A 25265-nucleotide genomic window follows, 5' to 3' on the forward strand; every position below is an offset into this window, starting at 1 on the left:
TGGAGCCCAATAAAATTGAACATTGTATCACTTGGTGGGCATATTGCTTTGCAACCCCTTTGCCATGACTATGAGGTCTCACTAATGCTAGACTTTCACTTATTAATTTGATTTTGTAGCAATCCTAACATTTGTCTCTGAAATGGACTTAAAGCTTTGTTGTCTGTGCCCTACATATACTAAGGGAAAACATGACTATTTCTTCAAATGTTGGAAACTATGTAGACTTTCTGTTTACCAGGACAAGATGCTTTGTGAAACTCGAGTCACTCAGCAAATAACAGTATACCACTTCCAGGCTAATTTTCCTCAAAAGAATTTTATCAGGTCAGCCCCTGATGAAGAATCAACACATTTTCTTCCACATGCTACAATGAATCCAAACTCCTCGGCCTGGCTTTCAAAAAATCCTTATCTCTCTGGACTTTATTTCCCATTAATTCAGTCAAGCCAATTTCTTCACTGTTAACTGTACCAAATTTAGTCATACCTGTCACTGTACCTTTGTTATTTCTGTACCCTCTCCTGGGATGTCATCCATCTCTTCCACTGCCTATCCATATCTTTTCTATCAAGACATGTCAGCACAAAAAAAAAGTTTGGCATTTAGATATAAAGTGTGTTTAGTCCTTTGCATAATATAAAAACTACTTCAAGGAAAAAGTTGGCTCTCCTTCCATATTCTTTACTACTTAGAAACGTGCTGGGCCTACAGTAGCTACTCAGTGCTTGTTTGATAAGATCTGAATAATCTTGAAAGAATTAGACTGGACTCAGCCACTTCCTTTTCCTAATCTATCAATACTGCTCTGGTGTGAGACACAAAAATATCAGGAAAGCACCCCCAAAAATTGGAAATTGGGGGACAAAAACACAGTCAAAGCTCCATCTCGTGACTACAACTCAGAGATTCAGAGAGGCCTAACTAAGTCTTTGTAAAGAACGTGAACATACGTGAAAATGTGTTTCATTTTGAATCACTGGAGGAAGTACTTATATATATTGATTAGATTACAAATCCATCCAAGCATGAAAAAGGTGTGCTGAAAAAAAAACAAAAAAAACCCCAGTATTCTAGTCTCTTCCTGTACATAAGTGATAAATATTGAGGAAATATCCATCTAGCTTTCATTCAATATCACCATTGTTATTAAGTCTGGCAAAACCTTTCAAATGCCCCTTAGCTGAACAGTGACAAATCCTTGCCCAATGCTAAATTTGAGGCCAAGTCCAAATGACCCTCCTGAACACACCCTTTCCATTCTCCCCTACCCCACATTCCCATAGTAATGTAATGGCCAAACGGCTTGCAATATTTCATTTGAAAAAGAACCAAGGAAAATGGGTAAGGAACAGAGAACTACATTTTAAACCTGCCTATAGGGTGGGATAAGTTGATGGGAGTGGTGGGGAGGACCTTATAAACTAGGGCAGGGGTTCTGCACATGGGGTCTTTAAATTTATTTTCTTAAATATTTTGATAACTGTATTTTGACATAATTGGTTTCCTTTGTAATTCTAGGTATTTTATGCATCAACAATGTTCTGAAAAGGGGTCTTTAGGTTTCACAGACTGCAAGAAGAGGTCATGACACAAAAAAGAAGTTAACTTGTGGACTAAAGAAACCAAAACATCACCTCTTGATCTAAGATTGTATACCTTCAGCTATTGAAAAAACTGCAGTTTTGGGGGGTGAATTACTTTTAAAGTTCAGTGAACCATTTTTTACAGTATCCAAGAGGTCTATATTATGTCATTTCAAAAATTGTTTTAAAAAATAAAATCAAGGACAATTTTACCTGATTTGGAACTTCTTAGCTTCACACTCTGTAAGTAAATAAAAGGAAAACATTTAACTCTGTTGAAGAGACAATAAGTGGTATAATGGAAATACTATTTCCCATGTCCCTATGGAGATTGCTGTAGAGTAGGCTCCCTGATCCTCCTGATTCATAAGTCAGATGAGTTGTAAAACTATTATCTTCTATTCTTATAGTTATTTTTATATCCAACTGGAGGAATTTATTTCCTTCCTACTTAGAAATTCCTCTTGAAGTTTCAGAGTTTTCCTGAACTTCCTTTCTTAAAAACCAGAAACAGATTGTCAAAAAATGGAGCCCTAACTTAATTTCTGAGCTCCTTTTAGAATAAAGTCTTTTAGGATAAGTGTCTATATTAAAGCACATATTGATGATACTTATCCAACTTCATGGTGCTTCTAATACAAAATTAAGTGCCTGCCTACTGTGTATTGTCTGAAATAGGCAATAGAAAATTTTAAAACAATTGCCTAGTCTTTGTAAAATTTGTAGACCAGATTACAGAATTAGATAGAAATACCAAACAGTTATGTATAATTTTTGGCCCTGAAGTTCAGGGCATTATTGTTATAAGAAGCTGATTTAATATGCAGAGAAGCTAGAAAGTTGCTTTTCACAACATATTGCCCCACAGTTAACTTAGATTGCCTATCAGAGGATTGACATAGGGAACTGCCAACTCATGAATGACTCTGTTTTTATTCAATTAATTGTTCAAGTTCATTTCAAATGCCACCTCCTAACCGGATCTACCCAGCCGTAAAAGATCTTTATCTTTGAATTTTTGACCAGAATTTATCGTATGTCTTCCGCTGCAGTTATTTTTGTCTAATCTCCCCAGCTAGGTTATAAGCTTGGAGACGGAAATGATACCTAAATTCATCTTTGTTATCCTTTGTAGTGCTTAGCATCATTTCAAAGATTTTAAGTGCTTAATAAATATTGATTGAATGAATTAACAGAGTGGATAACTGCTTAGAAATGCATAAACAAAGAACCATAATCAAGTAAACCCAGATGAGATGAGTCAGAAGAGATATACTTATTTACCTTACTTGGTCTCAGTCGAATTGAATCATCAGATTTCTCTGATTCAGAAACTCCACTCCATTCCAGTGATGTTCCAGTTAGCTTCACAGGTGAAGACTGGGGTTTGGAAGTTATCTCTGAAAAGTTTCCTGGAACCCATTAAGTATGATTCAATTCTTGAGAACATTTATTCCCTTGAAAGTTAAATTTGACTCAAAACCAGCACACAGAACATGTGGAATTATAGATCTTTAGAGCTGGAAGAGATTGGTGATGATGTAGTCCAACTATGCTCTCATTTTATATGAGTCTTATGTGGTGACCAGAGACATAACTATATTGGGAAGACCTAGGCTTTGTCCCCAGGAGGCACATTTCTCAAAGTCCTCCTAAGTGCTTTCTGTACTTGTTTCTCAAAGTCTGTTGGTGCAAAGGGCCAAGGGAGCCACCATTAGGCCCTCGAAAAGCCTCAGAACACCACCCTCCAGGCCATTGCTACAGCACCTCATTCTTTGATTCCCACTCCTCTCAGCTAACTTTGTTCTGGACACCATGATATCTGTAGCTTTGGGGGCAACAGTCTCTCCACTTTAGGATTTTTAAGCCGTCTATACTCACCAGACTCCTCAGCCACAATAAAGGATTCAGGGGTCCGTTCAGGCAAAGGAGGAGGGATTTCATCATCTAATCCTGAAGAGTCTGATTATCAAAAATGCCAAAGATATGGACTCAATTAATAGGATTGAACAATCCAAAGAGTCTTCTAATGCAAATTCTTGATTGCATCATTAATCATTTTCAACCAATGAGTTGCCTACTTGTTCCACCACCTGGGGGAGGGTGGAGAAGTAAAAGGTGGTCGGTCTCTGATCTTGTTTTCATTATACCTACGCAGGTAGCTCAGTTCACAGAATTGCAGTTGTTAGGGACCTCAGCAACTATCCAGCCTTACCCATGCCGGCCCAGAAAGGCAATGTGATGTAGTGGAAAGAGCATTGGGTTTAGGGGCAGGAAAACTAGGAGTTTAAGGACGCTAACTGGTCCCCATGGGCAAATTACCTCTCTTCCATGAGCCTTAATTTCTTTATCTGTAAAGTAGGGATAACAATAAATGCAGTGCTTGCCTCCCAAGGTTCTTGTAAGGATCCAATGAGATAGTACATCCAAAAATGCCCTGCAAACCTTGAAGTGTTGTTCAAATGTTTGATATTCTATTTTTCTTTTAAAACCTTATACTCATATAAAACTCAAGCAGATTTCATGACTGTCTCTTAAGAACCAGGTAAATTAGTAAAACAAAATACATGAATTTGAGGAAATTTTAAGGTTTTTCATATCACTTTTCCTTGCATATTTTATGTAGTTTGCACAATAAAAAATAATATAAAACTTTCCATGCATCTTACTCATCTGTCAGTGGTTAAGATATGAATCCAATGCATATCTTTGATGATAATGCAGAAACCTCGACTAAAGACATTTCCCTTATTCCTAGATACCAGTATTATGGGGTACTAGTGTATATTTATAATATTTTCCCAAAATACTGAATCTTTTGGGGGCAGGGAGATATTAAAAGTGAATGACCACTAGGTGGCATATGTATCAGACCTCTAAAAATGGGGATTTGTTATTACAGATGTAAGTATCCAGTGAGGCATTTAAATTCCTAGACAACTCTGGGGAATCTGGGATTTTGTATTTATATCCCAATATCTAGCAATGTGCCAGGCACACAGTAGGCATTTAGGAAATTTTATTCATTGTTTTAGATTGAGTCAAGGAAAGATATATAGACATAAGCACATGCATATACACACATATATGCACACATATACGTAACACACATATAACCCTTTTGCAACAAAATATTCTGCAAACAAAGCTATTTCTGTACCTTGCAAATATAATAACTATACTTTGTTGATCTAGTTACGAGAAATTCTGCCTTGTAAGTACTCCAGAATAGCAAGGAGTATTTTATCCCTGTATATGTAATAATAACTGTATAATGAAAATACCTGATTATATGCATGCTAAAGAAAATTAGCTTCTTTTCTGTCTCCTCTCACCCTTAATAACCTCTTTAACTTCCAAGATCTGTGATTTCACAAGTATGAGTACTCCCTTTACTAATACAGATTCCAAGCCTTTATGCCTTAGTAAATGAGCTTCAGGTAATTTAAGACTGTGGCCCACCCAAAATGCCTCACCTGATGACAAACCTGATAATGGGCTTCTTTGAACTCTTCAAATGACAACCACAGAGTCTGCTGCCTGACCTATATACTTTGAGAGTTTGTGCTTTGCTGGCATAATCTTTGAAAAAACCAGAGACCCCTTCCTGCCATAACAAGGCTTTAGAGGATTTTCATTCATCACTCCAATACTTCTAAATATCCCTAATAAATATATAATAAATAAATATCCGTAGAAAGTCACCCACATTTCTAAACCTAGCATCAAAAACCAACAAAATTTGTACTGCACCTAAAGAGGATGAGTAATGCCAGAGTTACAGCAAAAAGGGTAGAAGCAAAAGTTACTAGCATACTACTAAGAAACGGACATCAGTTCTTTTTCATTTCCATCATGTATAAAAAGGCAATGATATTTCTATCACATTTAATCTTTGCAACTAAATTCCCCTCCAATAAAAAATACGGGGTAACCAGTAGAAATGAGTTTTGACATATATGTGTGTGTGCATGTGTGTTCATAGGTGGCATAGTAGATAGAGCTGCAGGCCTGGAGTCATGAATATCTGAGTTCAAATTCAGCCTCAGACACCAACTGTGTGACAAATCCCTTAACCTCTGTTTTCCTCAGTTTCTTCATCTGTGAAATGGAAATGATAGTAATACCTACCTAACAGGTTTGCTGTGGGGATAATATTGGGTACCAGGCACATGATAAGCACTGTATACAAATATTAGCTATTATTATTAGCTTGGTGTTATTCCTTGGCATTGCCAGTGCAGTTAACAGTAAAATACTTGTTAAGACCAAAAAACTTTAGGGCTCAAGAGGACCTTAAGGGTCATTGAGTACAGTCCTCTCATTTGACAGACAAGGAAACTCAGGCCCAATGAGGTTAAGTGACTTGCCCCAGGGTTACCCAGCTACTGTTTGAGGCTGGATTCAAACTCGGTTCTTCCTGACGCTAAGTCTGTTGACAGCTACCTTGTTTTTTAAATAGGAAACCACATTTACTGAAAATGTAATTAATCTTAGGATTGTACACATCCTTTGTTAGCAACTTACCCACTGATGTCCTTCCACTGAGAGGTGGGTGAAAATGATTGGATGGAAGATTGGCTGCTAAAGGCTTAGATGAACTACCATCAGAAATTGGAGTTGTAATGGCTGTAGATGATGAAAAGACAGTTCCATCTGGCTTCTCCAAGAAATCAACACACATTGGAGGATCAGCATTACTTGGAGGCAGTTGTGAAAAATAAGGGTCTTCTGCTAAGGAAGTATAAGGATGTATCCTGTATGCACTGGAAACATGAGCTTTTGGATGGGAAACATTATGCATTTTGGACTTTGTGCCACTTAGTAAATGATTCAGTTCCACTGAAGAAATACTCTTTGGCTTTTGAGCCTGTAAGTCAATAGAAGAGTAGGAAAGGCCTTGCAGGTCATCCAAACAAGGAAATGCAGCATTGATTTCATACTCCTTCAATTGTCTCTGTGGTAGCAACTCAAAGGGAATGGATTTGGTTCGTGTTAATGGTGTCTTTGTATTGGTCTGTCTTCTGCTGACATCTGCAGCTCCCGAATTGGAACATGTCCCAGCCAAAACGGAGTTCAAATTCAAACTTCCATGCTTTTGAAGTGGCTCCCCAACTGGTGGATATAGCTTTGTTTCCCATTTCATAAGCCTATCTGAATTTTTCTCACAACTACAGTTTAACTCCAAAACTTCAACAGAAATGTCCTGCTCAACTGAATGGGAACTGAGTCCTTGACTTACATGTGGTTCAGGGACACCACAATCTAATGAAGCTTGTACTGTTTCTTCTTGGGTCATATGTTTGTTCTGCTGACATTTAATGACTGGGTCTTCTTCAGCAGGACTGTAACAAACAAACAATAATAAGTGAGACCACAAAGCATCCTCATGACTGACAAGCACATATTCTCCTATCTCTCCATATGTGGATTATTTACCAAACTCACCAATCTGGTAGAATGCAAGAATAAGGATCATCTTCTACAGCTGGATGTGGCTGAGGTGCTGCGTGGTTTGCTTGAATCTTTGGAAGAAAAGGAAGAAGACAATGGGTGAAGAAATGTCTTAGACATTTAGGAAAATATACTGGGGAGGATTACCAAAGACAATCTTGTGCAGTCATGGAATTGTTCACAGATCTACTTTCTCCACTGCTTTTCAGAAGCAGGCAACAATTAGGAAAGCTAAAGATTTTCAAATGATTTATTAAAAGATTAGGTCAATCTCAGAAAATTTTGAGATTTAGAGGTTTATTTAGTTCAGACATATGAGGAGCAATGTGTGTGAGTGTCTGTGTGTGTCTGTGTGTCTGTGTGTCTGTGTGCGTGCACACTCACAAGTGTGTGGGCATATACTTCCTTCTTAATCTACCTCTTAAAATCCCTTGCTTCCTTTAAGATGTAGCTTAAGCAGAATCTTTTACACAAAGTTTTTCCTGATCCTCCCACTCTCCCAAACTACTATCTATCTATCTGTCTATCTGTCTATCTATCTATCTATCTATCTATCTATCTATCTATCTATCTATCTATCTATCTATACCTTCTTTGTGTGTGTACATACACATATATATTCATTTTTATTTATTTCTCTTTTTATGGGTCCTTGCTGTCATTTTCATTAGAATGTAAGTTCTTGAACTCTAAACAAATTCTAGAGCAGCAGAAGCCACAAAACTACAGAGTGAAAGAGGTTTCTAGCCCAAGACAGCCTAAAAGGCTGACAAGAAAGGTCTATCACACCCCACTCAGAGTGGAGTGCAGCCCATCCTTGACTAAGCTGTACTGCATGGACAGGACTGGAGCAGGCTTCAGGGCTCAGAATCATGGGTAGCAGCTGTGGTTCACAGATTTCCCAACCCACAAATGCCAAAGACAGCTTCAAAGGTCAGTAAGAAAGCTCTTTCACCTGACTAAGAAAGGAGCCCGGTCTGGCGCCAAACCCAGCCCCAAGGTGGCAGCAACTACTTTTGGAGCCCTTGGCCTAAAGACCCTATGAGAAACAAGCTGATCTGGGTCTCATTCCTGAGTGGCAGTCCTCAGGTGAGGAGGAGGACTGGCTGGTGGAGCTGGTGGAGGCTCTGGAGAGGGAATCCTGCTCACAGACCAGAGTGTAGGCCAGGAGAGTAATAAACTCCTCTCCCTTGATTGTGCCACTTTGGAGGAACTAAGAACTTACAGGTCTCTAAAGTATACCCTACACTTGACAAAGGACTCAAAAGTCAACTAACTGGCTGGAAAAATGCCCAAAAAGAGGGAAAAAATAAAACTATAGAAGTTTACTTTCTTGGTGAACAGGTATTTTCTTCCATCCTTTTGGATGAACAAAGTATACCATCAAAGGAAGACGTAAAAGTCAAGGTCTCTACATCCAAACCCCCCCACATAAATATGCAATGGTCTCAAGTCATGGAAGTGTTCAAAAATGATTTTGAAAATCAAGTAAGAGAGGTGGAGGAAAAATTGGGAAGAGAAATGACATCAATGCAAGAAAATCATGAAAAGTGAGTCAATAGCTTGCTAAAGGAGACCCCAAAATGCTGAAGAAAATAACACATTTAAAATAGACTAACCCAAGTGGTAAAAGAGGTCCAAAAAGCCAATGAGGAGAAGAATGCTTTAAAAAAGCAGAATTAGCCAAATGGAAAAGGAGGTTCAAAAGCTCACTGAAGAAAATAGTTCTTTAAAAATTAGAATGGAGCAGATAGAAGCTAATGACCTTATAAGAAATCAAGAAATTACAAAACAAAACCAAAAGAATGAAAAAATAGAAGACAATGTGAACTATCTCATTGGAAAAACAACTGACCTGGAAAACAGATACAGGAGAAATAATTTAAAAATTATTGGTCTACCTGAAAACCATGATCAAAAAAAGAGCCTAGACATCTTCTTTTATGAAATTGTCAAGGAAAACTGCCCTGATGTTCTAGAACCAGAGGGTAAAATAAATATTGAAAGAATCCACTGATCACTTCCTGAAAGAGATCCCAAAAGGAAAACTCCTAGGAATATTGCAGCCAAATTCCAGAGTTCCTAGGTCAAGAAGAAAATAGTACAAGCATCTAGAAAGAAACAATTCAAGTATTGTGGAAATATAATCAGGATAACAGAGGATTTAGCAGCTTCTATGCTAAGGGATAGAGGGGCTTGGAATATGATATTCCACAGGTCAAAGGAAATAGGATTAAAGCCAAGAATAACCTACCCAGCAAAACTGAGTATAATACTTCAGGGGAAAAAATGGAATTTCAATGAAATAGAGGACTTCCAAGCATTCTTGTTGAAAAGACCAGAGCTGAATAGAAAATTTGACTTTCAAATACAAGGGTCAAGAGAAACATGAAAAGGTAAACAGGAAAGAAAAACCTTAAGGAACTCATTAAAGTTGAACTGTTTACATTCCTACATGGAAAGATGTTATTTGTAAATCATAAGACCTTTTTCAGTATTAGAGTAGCTGGAGGGAATATATATATGTAGGTGGGTATGGTTATGTATGTATATATATATTATATATGTGTAGGTATGTATATGTACATGGGTGTATGTGTGTGTAAGTGTATACCTAGACAGAGGACACAGGGTGAGCTGAATATGAAGGAAGAATACCTAAAAAGATAAAATTTACTGTTGAATGGAATATACTAGGAGTTAGAGAAAGGGAGAGGTAGAATATAGCAAATCATCTCAAAAGAGGGAAAAAAGAGCTTTTACATTGGAGGGGAACAGGGGAGAGATGAAAGGAAATAATTGAGCCTTACTCTCATGGGAATTGGCTTAAGGAGGTAATAACACACACGCAATTGGATATGGAAATCTGTTTTACCCTGCAAGAAGGCAAGGGGGAAGGGGATAGGAGAGAGAAGATAATAGAAGAGACAGCAAATTGGAGAAAGGGATAATCAGAAGTAAACACTATTGTGGGAGGACAGGTCAAGGGAGTGAATGGAATAAACCAAGGGCAGGATAGAAGAGAGGGAAATGTGGTTAGTCTTTTACAACATAACTATTATGGAAGTGCTTTGCATTGTTACACATGTATGACCTATATTGAATTGCTTGTTTTCTCAATGAGGGTGGGTGGGGAGGGAGGGAGAGAATATGGAACTCAAAGCTTTAAGAATGAATATTAAAAATTGTTTTAACATGCAACTGGAAATTAAGCTATACAGGCAATGGAGTACAGAAATGTATTCTACCCTACAGGAAAATAGAGGAGAAGGGGGATGGAAGGGTAGGTAATAGAAGAGAGAACAGAATAGATGAGGTGCATGCTGTCCTGGGATGGGGGGTGGGGAGAGATGGAGAGAAAATTTTAAATTCAAATTCTTGTGGAAGTGAATGTTAAGAACTGAAAATAAATAAATTATATATTTTTTAAAATCTACAATATTAAAAAAAAAGAATGTAAGTTCTTTGCAAATAGGGGTTGTTTCATTCATTTTACTTGTTTGCCATGTGCATACTACAGTGTCTGTCACATAGTAAATGCTTAATAAATACTTGTTGATTGATTGATGGAAAAGGACTTATTAAAAATACACTTACTATGTGCCAGGTACTTTGCTGATAACTAGGGATACAAACACAAAAATAAATATATAAATAAGACTATACGCCACAGACAGATTGCCATTCTACATTGATAGAGGAATTTTCTACTCTGCGTTTTGCCCAAACCAATAAAATCATAAGTCCTGACTCCCTCAATTTTTTAAGGTGTGTATATATTAGTAAAACAGAGTAGAACCCTCTTGCTAGTTCCACATCTTCCTTATCTTCTTCCTGTACTTTAAATATGGGTGTCCCTCCAGACTCTATTCTCTGCCCTCTCCACCTCTCCCTTGGCAATCTTATTAATTCTCAGCACCGCAACTATCACCTCTCTGCAGGTGACTCACAAACCCCAAAGATGGTGTGCCATTGCTTGTCTCTTCACAAGCCTTCAGCTATCAGTTGAACATCTCTGTTAACCAATGGCAGTTAAAACTCATTATAACCAAAAGTGAACTCACCATTCTTCCTCTAATAGCTTCTGTAATTTCTCTATTCATATTAGTGTCAACAGCATCATTCTTGGCACCCAAACTCATAACCTTAAAATTATCTTTGATTTTTCTCTGTTCTTCACCAAACACATCCTGTTCCTAGAAATTTTACTTTCCTGATGACATTCACATTCATCCCCTTCTCCTGCCATTGCTACCACCCTAGTTCAGGACATTATCTTTTCTTGTCTAGATTACTGTAGTAGCCTCCCAAATAGTCTTCTTCTTTCCAGTCTATCCACTATCCATTCTAGCATCATATTACTACTGCCTGAGCAATCTTCTAACATTCTCCTACCATGTCATTTTCCTTCTCAAAAAACTTCAGTGATTCTACATTGAATACCTACTCCTGCTCCTGTCATTCAAAGACTTCCATAGCCTTCTCCCAACTTACCTGTCCAACTTTTCTTTGTGTAGTCTGTATTCCATACAAACTAGATTACTTTACAAACCTAATTCTTATTCTGTCCTCTCCTGTCCCAATACTTTTCTTCATGTATTCCTCCATGGTTAGATCTGACTCTCCTCTCCATTTATTAAACCCCATCCTTTCTTTAAAGTTTCAGATCAGACCTACTTAGCACCTCCTTCATAAAGCCTTCTCCAACTCCTTATACTGGAGGTGGGGAACCTGTGGCCTTGAGGCCACATGTGGCCCTTTGACTAAATTCAAACTTCACAAAACAAATCCCCACACTTGAGGACCTAGAGGACCACATGTGTCCTCCAGGCTTCAGGTTCCCCGCTCCTGCCTTATACCTTCTGCATAGCTGAAGGAAATTTCTCCTTCTTCAAATTTTTCATAATATTTTGACTGATCTTCCCATATGCATGTATCTTACTCCCACCTTGTATTAGAGTTATTTGTGTATCTACCTTTCCTCCAATTAGATTATAAGATACTTGAAAGCAAGGTCCGTGACATAGCTATCTTTATATCTCCAGCAGCTGACACATACTTATAGTGACTTAATAAATTTATGCTGAATTGTTGAACTGAATTATAATGTGGGGTATGATTATATATTTTGGGATGACTAAGGTCTACTTCATGTCTCCAAAGCATAATGACTCCATCAAATAAAACTCTGATACTATACATGTAGACTCTAAAGTAGATGCTAGTATTATTTTTCAATAACATTTAAGTATTTGATTATTTGGTGCTTCTAATCAATCAATCAACAAGTATTTTTTAAGCGCCAGCTCTGTGCCAAGAACTGTGCTAGGCCCTGGATATACAAGCACAAATAATGAAACAATCTATTTCAAAGAATCTTCCATTAAAATTGTTGTTGTTGTGTTCGTCCTTTGTTGCTGAAGAAGATCATGCCATCAGAGAAATGATGACATGACTTGCACTTGACTTTGTTTTAAGTAAGGGAGGGTTGTGCAGGTCACCAGCCACACTTCTCCTCCTGAGCCATCTGGATCCAGTGATCAGATAGTCATCAGGATGACTGGAGATGGCCCAGGATGCAATGTGGGACCTTGGCCCCTTTAGGCCAAGGCCTATTCAGTACTCACCTACGGTGAGGTAATGCCCATTCAGTGAATATGCCTGTTTAAGAAGTAGTCAGGGGAAGGCCATTATAGGGGGAGTACAGTAAGTATATAAATATGTATATATATATATATATATATGTACACAATATAAATATTAAGTGAATATGTTAAAACGTAGTTAAATATGAGGTAGTTGGGAGGAAAGGACATTAGTGTGGTACGACTTTTGTCCTGTCATTCTAATCACCTCACTTTTCTCAGAGCTCATACTATCTTTGCCTCTTTGTTCATAATGCTCTTTCCCCATCTTCCCCTTTCAGATCCCACCTTTTTCAGGCAGGTTTTCATGCCTACTATAGCATACACGAATTTCTGCCTTTTCTGTCATCTGTAGTATTTTATATTGTACCACACCATGCCAGCTTTAATTATTTGCGAGATATATCATGTATGTTGATCTTGTCTTCTCAGCTACACTATGAGCTTCCTGAGAGCAGAGACAATATTGTACTCTTTGGGCTGTAAATAAACATGAACTTATTAATTACTATTAATCTGTTTGAGTTCTGGCTCTGCTACTTACTGTGTGACCTTGGGCCAGTCACTTGGGTAATCAATCAATCAACAAACATTTATTAAGCACATATAATGTGCCAGGCATTGGGTTAAGTTCTGGAAATTCAAAGAAAGTAAAAAAAAACACCTTTACTGTCAAGGAGCACATTCTAATGGGGGAGAAAAAATACAAATAGCTATGTACATACTAACTAAAAATAGACTTATTCTCTGTCATTATAGAAGACACAACTAAGACAAACTACTGAAAGTTACAGCAAGATGAAATTAATAAAGATGATAAAAAATGGAATTACCCAATGTTGAAGTTGTGGAAAAACATGCATAATTAAAACACTATTGGTGGAGCTATGAGTTAGTCCAACCATTCTGTAAAACAATTTGGAATTATATAGGAAATGGCACTAATTGGGCATGTATCTCAAGAAAGTCAATGACAGAAAGAAAGGTCATTCTTTAAGTGACAAAATATTCATAGCAGTATTATTTGTGGTAACAAAAAAAAATTGGAAACAAAATGGGAACCAAATGATTGAAAGATGGCTGAATAAATAGTGCTATATGATTAGAATAGAAAAGAAATATGAAAAATTCAGAGAAAATTAAAAAGATGTAAACTGGCAAAGAGAAAAATAAACAGAACAAGAGAATAGCATACATGATACCCAGAATAATATAAATGAAAACAACACTAAAAAAAAAAATTAGAACTTATATCAGTGTAATGACCAAAACCCTCCAAAGTTTGGTTGATGAAACACAATTCCCTTCTATGAATAAAGAATAGTGGTCTACTGGTGTGGAATAAGCATACTCTGTCAGAGTCAATTTTTTTTTCATTTATTATAGGATGGAGTTTGAAGGGAGTAGGTTATTGGGAAATAACAGCATCGTTTTAAAAATGAATCATTTATACATATTTTTTAATTACTGGGAAACAGATTTTGACTCAATATAAGGAAGTTTTCTAACACTGAAAGTTGGCTAGTAATGGAATAATGGGCCTGTCTGAAGTGAGTGCTCCATCCCTGGAGATATTTGAATGCAGGCTGAATGATCACATGTAGGGGTGTTTTCTAGTGTTTTCTAATTCTCTTCAAAACACATCTCCTAAAGACTAGACATTAGTGCCAAATATTGGTACTTAAACAGTTCTTTGCAATGAGGTAGTCCTTTGAGACATTGCAAAAGTAGAAGACAGAGATATATGGACTTTACTATGATACAGTCTGGTGGATTCTGAACTGGTTGAATTGCCATACCCAAAGAGTAGTCATTGATGGTTCAATATTCATGTGATGGGAAGTCTGCAGTGGAGTGCCCCAGGAATCTCGGCTTGAGTCTGTGCATTTTACCATTTTTATTAGTGATGTGGATAAAGGTAAAGATGGTCTGATCGCCAAATCTTCCTATGTGGCAAAGCAGGGGCACAGTAGAGAGAGTGCTAGTGTCAGGAAAACCTGATTTTAAATCATGCTTCAGATACGTACTAGATATGTGACCCAGGCAAATCACTTCATCTCTCAATCCCTCAATTTCTTCATACATAAAATGGAAATTAAAATAATAGCACCTACCTTTGAGGGTAGTTATGAGAATAAAATGAGATAACATTTATAAAGCACTTTGCAAACTTTAAAGACATATATAAACTCTAGTTTATTATTGTTGTTGTTGTTACTATAACACAAAGCTGGGAGAGGTAGCTAACACATTGCATGACAAAGAATACCTTTTCTGGTGAGAATGTTGGGCTATGAATGTCAATAGAAATGTAATGTCTTACACTTGCATTAAAAAAAATAAAATTCACAGGTACAGGCTAGAGGAGACATCATTAGCAGTTTGAAAAAAATCTGAGTGTATTTTGTGAACCACAAACTCAATGTAAGTTAGCAGAGTAGTAAGACAACCAGAAAAAAAACTAATGAAAACTTGGGCTGCGTTGAGAAAGCCATAGCTTCCAAGAATAAGGAAGTAATGGTTCCCCTGGAGTCTACCCTAGTCATGTCATATCTGGAGTATTCTAGTTCCATTCTGGGCACCAGACTTTAAGGAAGATATTAATGAAGAATGAGGAAGGGCCTTGAGTACCTGTAATATGAAGATCAATTGAAGGAGCTAGGAATGTATTTAGCTTTCTCCAAGAACTGAAAGGATTGTTATATGGGAGTCAAGTAAAATCAAGAAACACTTACTATGTGTCAGGCACCATGCTAAATGCTAGAGCTACAAAGAAAGCCAAAAAATAATCTTTGGTCTCAAGACCCTCCTAGTCTGATCAGGGAGACAAAATGAAATATATACAAGGTAAACTGGAGATAATGTCAGAAGGAAAGAACTAAGATGAAGGAGGACTGGGAAAGGCTTCTTGAAGAAGGTGGGATTTGAAGGAAGACAGAAGGCAGGGGTGAGGAAAGAGAGTTTTGCAGGCATGAGAGACACACAATAACAATGCCAGAAATTAGGAGAAGTGTCTTGTGAGAGGAACAGCAAGGAGACCAGTGTCACTGGGTCATAGAACACATGGAGAGAAGTAAAGTGGAGGAACACAAGAAATTGTAGGAGAGCTCAAAATGGGGAAAGGCTTTCAAAGAGAATTTTATATTTTATCTTGGAGGTAATAGGAGACCACTGGTGTTTACAGAGTAGGGGGATGACATGATAGGCTTATGGTTTAGGAAGATCACTTGGACAACTGAGTGGAAGACAGACTCGAGGCAGGGAAACCAACCCGAAGGCTTCATTCTGTTTGGCTCCAGAGGACAAAACTGGGTACAATGGATGGAATTGTAAAGAGGGAAAGTTAGGATTAATTTAAGAAAAAAAAAACCTTCCTAACAATTTGAGCTATCCAAAAATTACAGTGGGCTGCCTTGAAAGGTGGTGAGTTCCCTCTCACTGGAATTCTTCAAAGGCTGGATGACCACTTGTTAGGTATATTACAGTGGAAATGTTTGGCATGTATTATACTTGATTGTCACTCTAGTTCCTTGCAACCCTGAAAACAAAACCTGTGATTCTGTAGAGGGACCTATACGTTTAATAAAAGAAAACCATCCTCTTGAGAAGGGCATGTTTCAAAACATAATGTGAGTTTAAATACAAAAAGAATCATTCTGATTTTCTAATGCAAACAAATTCATTTAAATTTTGATTGGTTAAGGAAGTGATATGCCATTGATCATCCTGAGATATTTAAAAAGAAACATGATAAATCACAACTAAATTTTAATACAGATGTGACATCTCTTGGCTTTAATGTTCTAATCTGTAAAATGAGAGTGTTGGACAAGATGACCCCTAAGATTCCTTACAACTTTAGATTTGTGATTCTATAAGAAGTATTTTATCTATCAGTCTGAGTAAGCTGTGGGGATATGATCAGTTTAGCATCCCAAGGTCCTTAGTTTTCTTACTATCTGATCTTACTCTTGCTTAGACCCATCAAGATGGTTTTTGTGATCAATATGCTTCAGCTAAAAACTGATTAAAAAGAAAATCTTTGCAAACACCCGCCAGGCATTTGCTGGTATTTGATGATAAGGCAGGGGCAGTAGCTACAAAACCACAGCTGGACTCAGTGGTTTCTGTGCTTTGACTAAGTCTGACCTCTCATTTACACCCCACCATTCAGCTATCTAAAGCACAAGAAAATAATTTATTCTAGCTGCACCCCCCAAGTCAGGCTTGTTATCACTTGTATTCAGCTGAAAATTATATATGATACTTAATTTTTTTCTGGAAAAAAAACCACTCTCCGTGGACTACTTCACTGAGTGACTATGATACCACTTTTCTGCCCACAGTCCCAGGCACGTCCAGGACTCCAGAGTAATGCAATGGCAGGTAATACTTTAAGCCCTGTATATATTTTGAGCTCCTTGGACAGAAGACAATTCTGAGCATCAAAGGAAGTAAAAATATCTGAATCCTACCTCTGGACCAGCAGTGTTCCGGCTATCTGTGAGTACTTCCATCTGTCTCTTAAACAGTTCTAGCACAGCATTGTAGACCATCTCATACTGCTCCTAAAAAATGACACAAACCAAGCATCAAAAGCCACAGAATGGTAGGGCTGGGGTAGAGACCACATGGCCTCATAGAGCCTGTGACTTGTAGTTAGGAAACCTGCATTTAAATCCTGCCTGTGACACTTATTAGCTGTGTAATCGTGGCCACATCATTGAACCTCTCAAAGACTTAATTTTTCTGATCTGTAAGATGATGATGATAATGCTATTAGTACCCCTCGTACAAGCCTGATGTAGAGCTCAAATGAGAGGATGCATGGAAAATGTTTTACAAACTTTAAAATGCTATAGGCATGTCACTTTATATTAGAAAAAATTGAATATAGAGGTAGAAAATGGGAGAAGTTTCAATGGGCCAGATTCCATTAGAGAAAATTCTGAGGGACTGCCTCACTTCTTGTAAATGAAAATTACAATTTTGAAAAACTGGTGTAATGGAAAGCATACTGAATCTTGGTGTCAGAAGTCAGGGAAACTGTTTTCTGGCTCAGCTATTTTTGTGATCGTAGCTGAATTATTTGACCTCTCTGCTTTTTCTTATCTATAAAAGGAAAGGGTTGGATGAAATGATTTCTGAAATGTCTTCCATTTCTAGAGCCTGATTCTATTTGCATATATAATACTTTGTAATTTTCAAAGCATTTCTATGTAATTATCTCATTGGATCCTCGCAACAACCTTATGAGGTCAACAAGTCAACAATCATTTGTTAAGCACCTACTCTTAATAAGAAAGTCTGTAAAATTATACCTGATTTACAGATAAGGAAGGAGTCTCAGAAAGGCAAAATACTTTCTCAAAATGACCTGATCAGAAGCAGACCAGACTATACACCAGATTTTGAGTCCTAGACCAGCGTTCTTTCTACTACACTATATTAGTGAAATGTCTCATATAAAGCTTTAAAAAACATTACCCATTGATTGGGGTTTCTAAATCTTAGATAAAATTATAAATTTTCATTGTAAGGGGATGTAACTTCTACTACCTATCATAATGCTGATGGATTCCTGCTTCTACCATCCCAATTCTTCTTCAAGGAAAAACTCTAGATGCAGCAAACTGGTGTTTTAGTGGTATCCATTGCACTGCAGTTCAGATCCTCTTTTTATTTGAGTGATACTGTTTAGGGATTTTTCCTTACTTTGACTTCTTAATCAGATTAAGTACAAACTTCCCATAAGTGAGCTCATTGTAGCTGTTCAATACATCAGTAGCATCTCAGGGATTGGTGTCTTGTTCATTTTCAGTCAAAAATATCTTTAATTTTTGTTAAGAGGAAAGGAAGAGGAAGCAGGAAGATTAAACATCAATTATGCTTTATTTCTTGGGCAGAAGAAGTGAAAAAACAAGTGTCTTAATTCACTGCTCTTTGATAATGCCATAATATATGGGTTAATTCCAAAATGTTTCAGGCATCTTCTAGTTGGCTGGATAAGGAAAACATTCAGAGTAGCTCTCATTTGGGAATATTTCTTTTAAAAAGTGCTTTTATGCAACATTCCTAGATTGCATACATTGTCAGATCTCATTCCATTTGCATGAACTGACTCTCCATTTAAATCTGATAATGGAACTATCTCCATGTCTACATTTGATGAAAAAAATTTTCATTTCATAAAGCAGACTCAATGGAAAAATGCAAACTTCTCTTGGTATGGGGCAAAATGATTGGTTTATTTTGCAATAATTATTTCTTCTTCTTTGACCTGACTCATCTTAACAAACTGCTTATAATTTCTAAGTTAAAGTATTTGTTTTGTCACTATCAAAACAGGGGAACAAAATTATCAAGTCTTCTGTTTGGCTCACTATGTTACTGCCTTACCTGTGGCATGATGGTGACACTGAGTTCTTGAACTTTAAGTCAGCAGAGCTACAAGCTGTGGAAGATCCTACCAAACTGGAAAGTCTTTAAGGAAAGGCCCTGCCAAACACCATGTATCTGAGATGTAAGGCACACCTAAGTAACAGAATGGTGGTGACCAAGTAATTCATGTTTTTCCAAAGAAACTCATAAAAGGTACAAGAATCATAAATCACATTGGTGGAGGGTGTGACCATATTGATGAAAGACAAATCTTTCAAAGTATTAAAATCTGTCAAGCTCAAGATAGTTAGAAATTAGATCCTGCTAGAACCATCATTAATCTTAGACATGAGTAAAATAGTGCTAACCATTTTCTTTCCAAGCCTACATACATTCCCACTTTAAGCTTTTCCATATCACACCGAAGTGGACCTGTGTGCTCACAATTTAAGTAAAGGCCAGATGTACTGATTTGCACCTCCTTGCTGGGACATTTGAGCCTAATGTCCACCTTGGAGATAGAGCTCTCTATAGGGAGCTCTAAGAAAAATAATTCTATCAGTCACCTACGAAAGGGAAATCCAAAATCTTTGGTGGCCTATTCTATTATCTATTGCCATGACTTCCAACTCCTAATACAGTGTGCCTTGCACATAGTAGGTGCTTGATAAATGCTTGTTGATTATCTGATTCTTGATGAGTCTATTATATTGGTGGGGAACCTTCAACCTTGAGGCCACATGTGGCCTTCTAGGTCCTTGAGTGCAGCTTTTTGACTTAGTCCAAGTTTTATGGAACAAATCCTTTTATTAAAGGGATTTGCTGTGTAAAATTTAGATTCAGTCAAAGGGCCACACTTGAGGACCTTGAAGGCCACATGTAGCCTTGAGGCTACATCTGTGATCTATTATCATTAACATCAGTGCTTATATATGGTTGCATATGTTGGTTCTTCATAAATGTTTGTTGAACGACATCTCACGTTGTAATGACCCTTCTACTGGTTTCTACTAGTTGCCTCTCACAAAAAGTGACCTAAGTAATAACTGTTATGATAACTTAAGAAAAAGCTCTTTAGAGTGGTGGCATTAACCTTTAACATAGAAAGGAAGGAAGGAAGGAAGGAAGGAAGGAAGGAAGGAAGGAAGGAAGGAAGGAAGGAAGGAAGGAAGGAAGGAAGGGACAGGAGGGAGGAAGGAAGGGACAGGAGGGAGGAAGGATAGGAGGGAAGAAGACTCGGACATATGCCCTGGTCTGTTTGCAGTAAATCATTCATACCTGAGTTTGCACTAAGGAAGGTCTCTGTGTCCGCATGTCCTGAATTAAACTAAAAATACTGAAGTTCACAGGAATTATCTGCCAAAAGAAAAGAATAAGATCTTATTGCTTTTGATTCAATCATCATTAATAAATTGTTCCCTTGTCCTCTCTTTTCTTTCCATGTCACCTCTCAACATCTGTGATAAATTAAGGCTAAAAACAAATGACTGCTCTCATTGCTGATACGTCTCCCCACATGAAGGGAAGGGGAGAAGGAGAAAAGGAAGAGAAGGAAGGAGAAAGAGAGAACAAAGGAAAAGAAAAACCAAGAGGTTGGTGCTTTTGAAGGCTTAATGTCTAACCCTGAAGTACATCTACAAAACTCTAAAGTTATTTTACATCGTTTTTTTATAACAGTTTTTAATCCTCTAATTTTTGGGAAAGCAACTGAATTACTGAAAACAAAAACATGATGAGAGAAAATGTGCAGCAGATAAGCATGGGAATTCATATGACATACAATAGAATGTATAATTCTATAGGACAGAAGTATATCTTATCAGGTTTTCACTGCTAATGTGTCCTGTTTTGTTTTTTAGGAAGCCATAGTGATCTAAGTGCCTGGACCCACTTAATGTAGAATTTTCCCAAATTATCTTTTGGGCAGGTAGGTGGTATGGTAGATATAGTGCAGGGCCTGGAGTCAGGAAGACTTATCTTCATGAGTTCAAATCTGGCCTTAGATATTTACTAGCTGTGTGACCCAGGGAAAGTCACTTAAGTAATCCTATTTGCCTCTGTTCCTCATCTGTAAAATGTGCTGGAGAAGGAAATGGAAAACCACTCCAGTATTTTTACCAAGAAAACTCAAAATGGGGTCGTGAAGAGTTGGAAATAACTGAAATTATATTGCATGCAACCCTGCGATGTCATGTCATGTGAACAGGTAGATATTCTATAAGAAAATTTAAATCAAACAGTAAAATCACAGATTTTACTGTAAGGAACCTTAGAGATTATATAGAATAACTTCCCCCTCCCCTAGTTTTACAGATAAGGGAATGGCCACCCAGACAGGCTAAACTCTATCACATGATAAGTAAGTAATAGAGCCAGAATTTGAATTAAGGTTCTCAAACTCCAGAAACCAATACTTTTCCTGTGATACCAATACTCTTCTAAAATCTACTCCAAAGTATTAAATTATATCCTGTGCACATATCAGAAACGTGCCTAACAATTTTTCATTGCAAAAGTACATTTAATTTCTTTAGTATTGCTCCCAAATCCTTCCACCTCTTCATGCCAGGAACAGTCCCTGTAACATTTATAAGTTCCATCAATCTCTTTCAAGTCTAGACATGTTCTGTAATCAAATTCATTTGGGGAACATTGGTATAATAACATTTTATAACCTATGGTAGTTCAGGTCAAGGATTAGTGTAGCAATGGGGCAGCTGGGAAAACAGCTTGACTAAATGTGTATAAAACTGACTTACTGGAATGTCAGTTGGAAGAAAAGTTGAAAATAAATTCGGGAAAGCCTGAATTGAGAAACAGGTGTTTGGCAGAATGAAGCAATTTCTGAGTATCCTTGCTTCTGGGCAAGGCAAATGGGAAATGCCTGCTGAGAGATACTCACTCCATCTTTAAGCAGCTTCCAGGTATAATCAACAGCACACAGAACACCAGTCCTCCCACAGCCAGCACTGAAAGGAAAAAACCACAGTACTGGGGAGAGTGGCAGAGTTACCAAAAACATGTCATCTGCAGACATTTGGGAAATTTCATAAGCAATGTTGACCAGGAAAGTTCATGGAGGCAATGAAGCTTTGCCATTCATGTAAATACTTTCCAGAGAACATTCACCAGCTGTCAAATGCTTTCGTCCTAGACCAGCTGAGCCTCCTCACCTATCCTGGGTAATCTCTCCTATTAATCCCCTCTCTCACTAAGTGGTTTATCAGAAAAATTAAAACTCAAGATTCTAGTTTCATTTTAAGCTAGCGTGTTCTTGCCCTAAAGACACATCAAAGTCCTAATCTGATGTTACATCATGGTGTGAAGGTGACCCTGGATTCTTAAAGACTTTGCCAAAAGAACATAGGCTCTGGCAAGTCCCTACCAACCTGGAAAAGCTTCAACTGTGGACCTGGAAACAGACCACATGCCTTTTATTACAAGGACAAGCCTAGCTAAATGCAGGAAGGCTTACCACCAGAAGGCTGACCACCGGGAGGTGAAATTTTTTGGCCAGAGTAAGGCATGTATACCAGCTACTAAGGTACATGGGCTGGGGGGATGGGGGAGTAGGAGGGTGGAAGTGGGGTTGTTATTTGTGTCAGTGGAGAAAGTAACTACCTACGTGAAATCACAGATATTTTTAAAATACTGAAGTTGGAAAAATACTGACCCCAACTTTTCTCCTTCTTTGACTCATATTTCTAAGCTCCATTACTCACCTACTGGGAGATGTAGGGTTTAGACTGTTCTGAATGCTAGGAAAAACTAGTGATGCTTCAATTACAGAAGAAGCTCCTGCCTATGGTTTGTTCTAAAAGCAATTCCTGTCTCCTCCCAAATAGCACCATACCTGCAGTGAATGCAAATAGGAACACTGTCATGCTCTTGGTAACATCGCATCTCCCAAATGAGCTCCAGGATGGGATCTATAGATGAGGGCACATCGTGATCTGGCCAGTTCTTGTAATGAAACTGATAGATGGTTCGAGTTTCCTACAGGAGAATGGCCAGAATAAAATAGTTTCCAAGTTGGAAACTGAGAGGTGCTTCTGCCATGAAAAGCCAACAACTCCCACAAAGCTCCCATCTACGAGATCAGATCCCCTTTGCCATCGATGCATTTTCTTCTGAGTGTAACAATCCTTTTTCAAGCCATCTAGGTAGATTATATCAATGACTTGCCATGATCTGTGTCCCTAATATAAACTGGTTCATTCCCACAGAGGAAGGAAGTGGAAACATGTTAACCAAAGTAGCCCAAATGACTGAACAATAAGTCCATCAGTATAGCCACAGATACCAAAGGAATTCTAGCAATTCCTGATTTGCCCTCATCAAACTTACTCAGAATGGATAAATCTAAGGGACATAGACTCTGGTTATCTTAGATTAATCTGCTTGACAAAGGCTGTAGCTCCCTTTGTCCTACTGAATATTAAATCATTAGCCAGGACCACTTCAGGCCACTCACAATTAGCCTTAGGTTCTGGATAGAGTTAATTTCCTGGGTTTTGATGTGTGTGGCTTCAGTTCTCAGAATCGAAATAAGACCAAGGCCCAGTGATGAGATCCAGTGAACCTATGTCCATTCTTGGAGTCTTTTTATATGTTATTATTAATAAACCCCACAGTTTGGGTAAAGGAGTATGCAAACATTTTATTATTTCTTGAAATTCCCTAACCAGAAAGGAAGATGGTTCAGACTTACACTATTCAGCTTGGCTTTTAGCGTCCTGATAACATAATCAGATTTCTTGTTTTCAGATTCCTAAGGAAGATACATTAGGGGGAAAGATCAGTAAGATCTATAGACAAGTTGTTCTGCAAGTATTGTGGGGCACTAGGATCTTTGTCCACATAATGGGAATTTCTGACATACTCACACAAGAGATGGAGAAGGGGCCACACTGAAGAACAGTCTCTCCAGGCTCTGCCCAGTAGCGTTCACACTTTTTCTGTGGCACAAAGCAAGATGTCATGATTTCCTCTTCTTTCAACTTCTTCTGGGTAGCCCAAGCTACTTCCTTTCCTTTGTCTTAGAACCTCAAATATGTTTAGGCATTAACCCTAGTCTCATCCTAGCTATTCAAAGGCATTATACTCCAAAATGATTAAATTCGGAGCCAAGATGATGAATGGTCCCAAGTTCATATAGACAGGAATCACTAGGGAAGTTTAGCCTGCAAAAGAATTACCCAAGACAGGAAAGCTGCTTTCAAGTATTTGAGGGGCTGTTCCCTAGAAGTGGGATCAGTTTTGCCTCTGAGAGCCAAACTAGGAGCAATGAATGAAAGAAGGAAAGAAGAAAGTTTGGCAATGAACTCCTTAAGAAAAAATCTCCAGGGCCAGATGGATTTACAAGTGAATTCTATCAAACATCTAAAGAATAGTTCATTCCAATACTATATAAACTATTTTTGAAAATTGGGGAAGGAGTCCTTACAAATTCTTTTTATGATACAAATATGGTTTTGATACCTAAACCAGGAAGAGACAAAACAAAGAAAATTATAGATGAATTTCTCTAATGAATATAGATGCAAAAATTGTAAATAAGATTTTAGCAAAACAAATACAGCATCTTATCACAAGAATAGTACATTATGATCAGGAAGGATTCATATCAGGAATGCAGGGCTGGTTCAATATTAGTAAAACTATTGGCATTATCGACCATATCAACAACAAAACTAACAGAAATCATATGATTATCTCAATAGACTCAGAAAAAGCTTTTGACAAAATACAAAACCCATTCCTATTAAAAACGCTGGAGAGCACAGGAATAAAGAGAACTTTCCACAAACAGTAAGCAGTATCTACCTAGAACCTTCTGCAAGCAGTATATGCAATGGTGATACACTAGATGCATTTCCAATAAGATCAGGGGTGAAACAAGGATATCCATTATTACCACTATTATTTAATATGGTACTAGAAATATTAGCTATAGCAATTAGACAAGATAAGGAAATTGAAGGAAATAGAATAGGCAAAGAAGAAACTAAGTTATCACTCTTTGCAGATGATATGATGATATACTTAGAAAATCCCAGAGATTCAAGTAAAAAACTACTTGAAACAATAAACAACTATGGCAAAGTTGCAGGTTGCAAAATAAACCCACACAAATCTTCTGCATTTCTATATATTAGTAAAAAAGCCCAACAGTAAGAGATAAAAAAAGAAATCCCA

General features: G+C 37.6%; 1 protein-coding gene across 2 annotated transcripts in view; it reads right to left on the reverse strand.

The window, feature by feature from the left end:
• PTPN22 (protein tyrosine phosphatase non-receptor type 22) overlaps positions 1-25265 on the reverse strand; it is a 76161-nt gene that overhangs the window by 22187 nt on the left and 28709 nt on the right. For both annotated transcript variants that reach the window (XM_072644389.1, XM_072644390.1), the window contains 11 exons: positions 23954-24025; positions 23779-23838; positions 22921-23063; positions 21970-22036; positions 20346-20423; positions 17162-17254; positions 7036-7112; positions 6115-6932; positions 3469-3549; positions 2872-2999; positions 1801-1828 (listed from right to left, as the gene is read on the reverse strand). In XM_072644389.1, the coding sequence (XP_072500490.1) occupies positions 1801-1828; positions 2872-2999; positions 3469-3549; positions 6115-6932; positions 7036-7112; positions 17162-17254; positions 20346-20423; positions 21970-22036; positions 22921-23063; positions 23779-23838; positions 23954-24025 (1645 nt within the window). The remainder of the gene's footprint in view (positions 1-1800; positions 1829-2871; positions 3000-3468; positions 3550-6114; positions 6933-7035; positions 7113-17161; positions 17255-20345; positions 20424-21969; positions 22037-22920; positions 23064-23778; positions 23839-23953; positions 24026-25265) is intronic.

This window comes from Notamacropus eugenii, chromosome 2, assembly GCF_028372415.1.
Source record: "Notamacropus eugenii isolate mMacEug1 chromosome 2, mMacEug1.pri_v2, whole genome shotgun sequence".
Lineage (NCBI taxonomy): Eukaryota > Metazoa > Chordata > Mammalia > Diprotodontia > Macropodidae > Notamacropus > Notamacropus eugenii.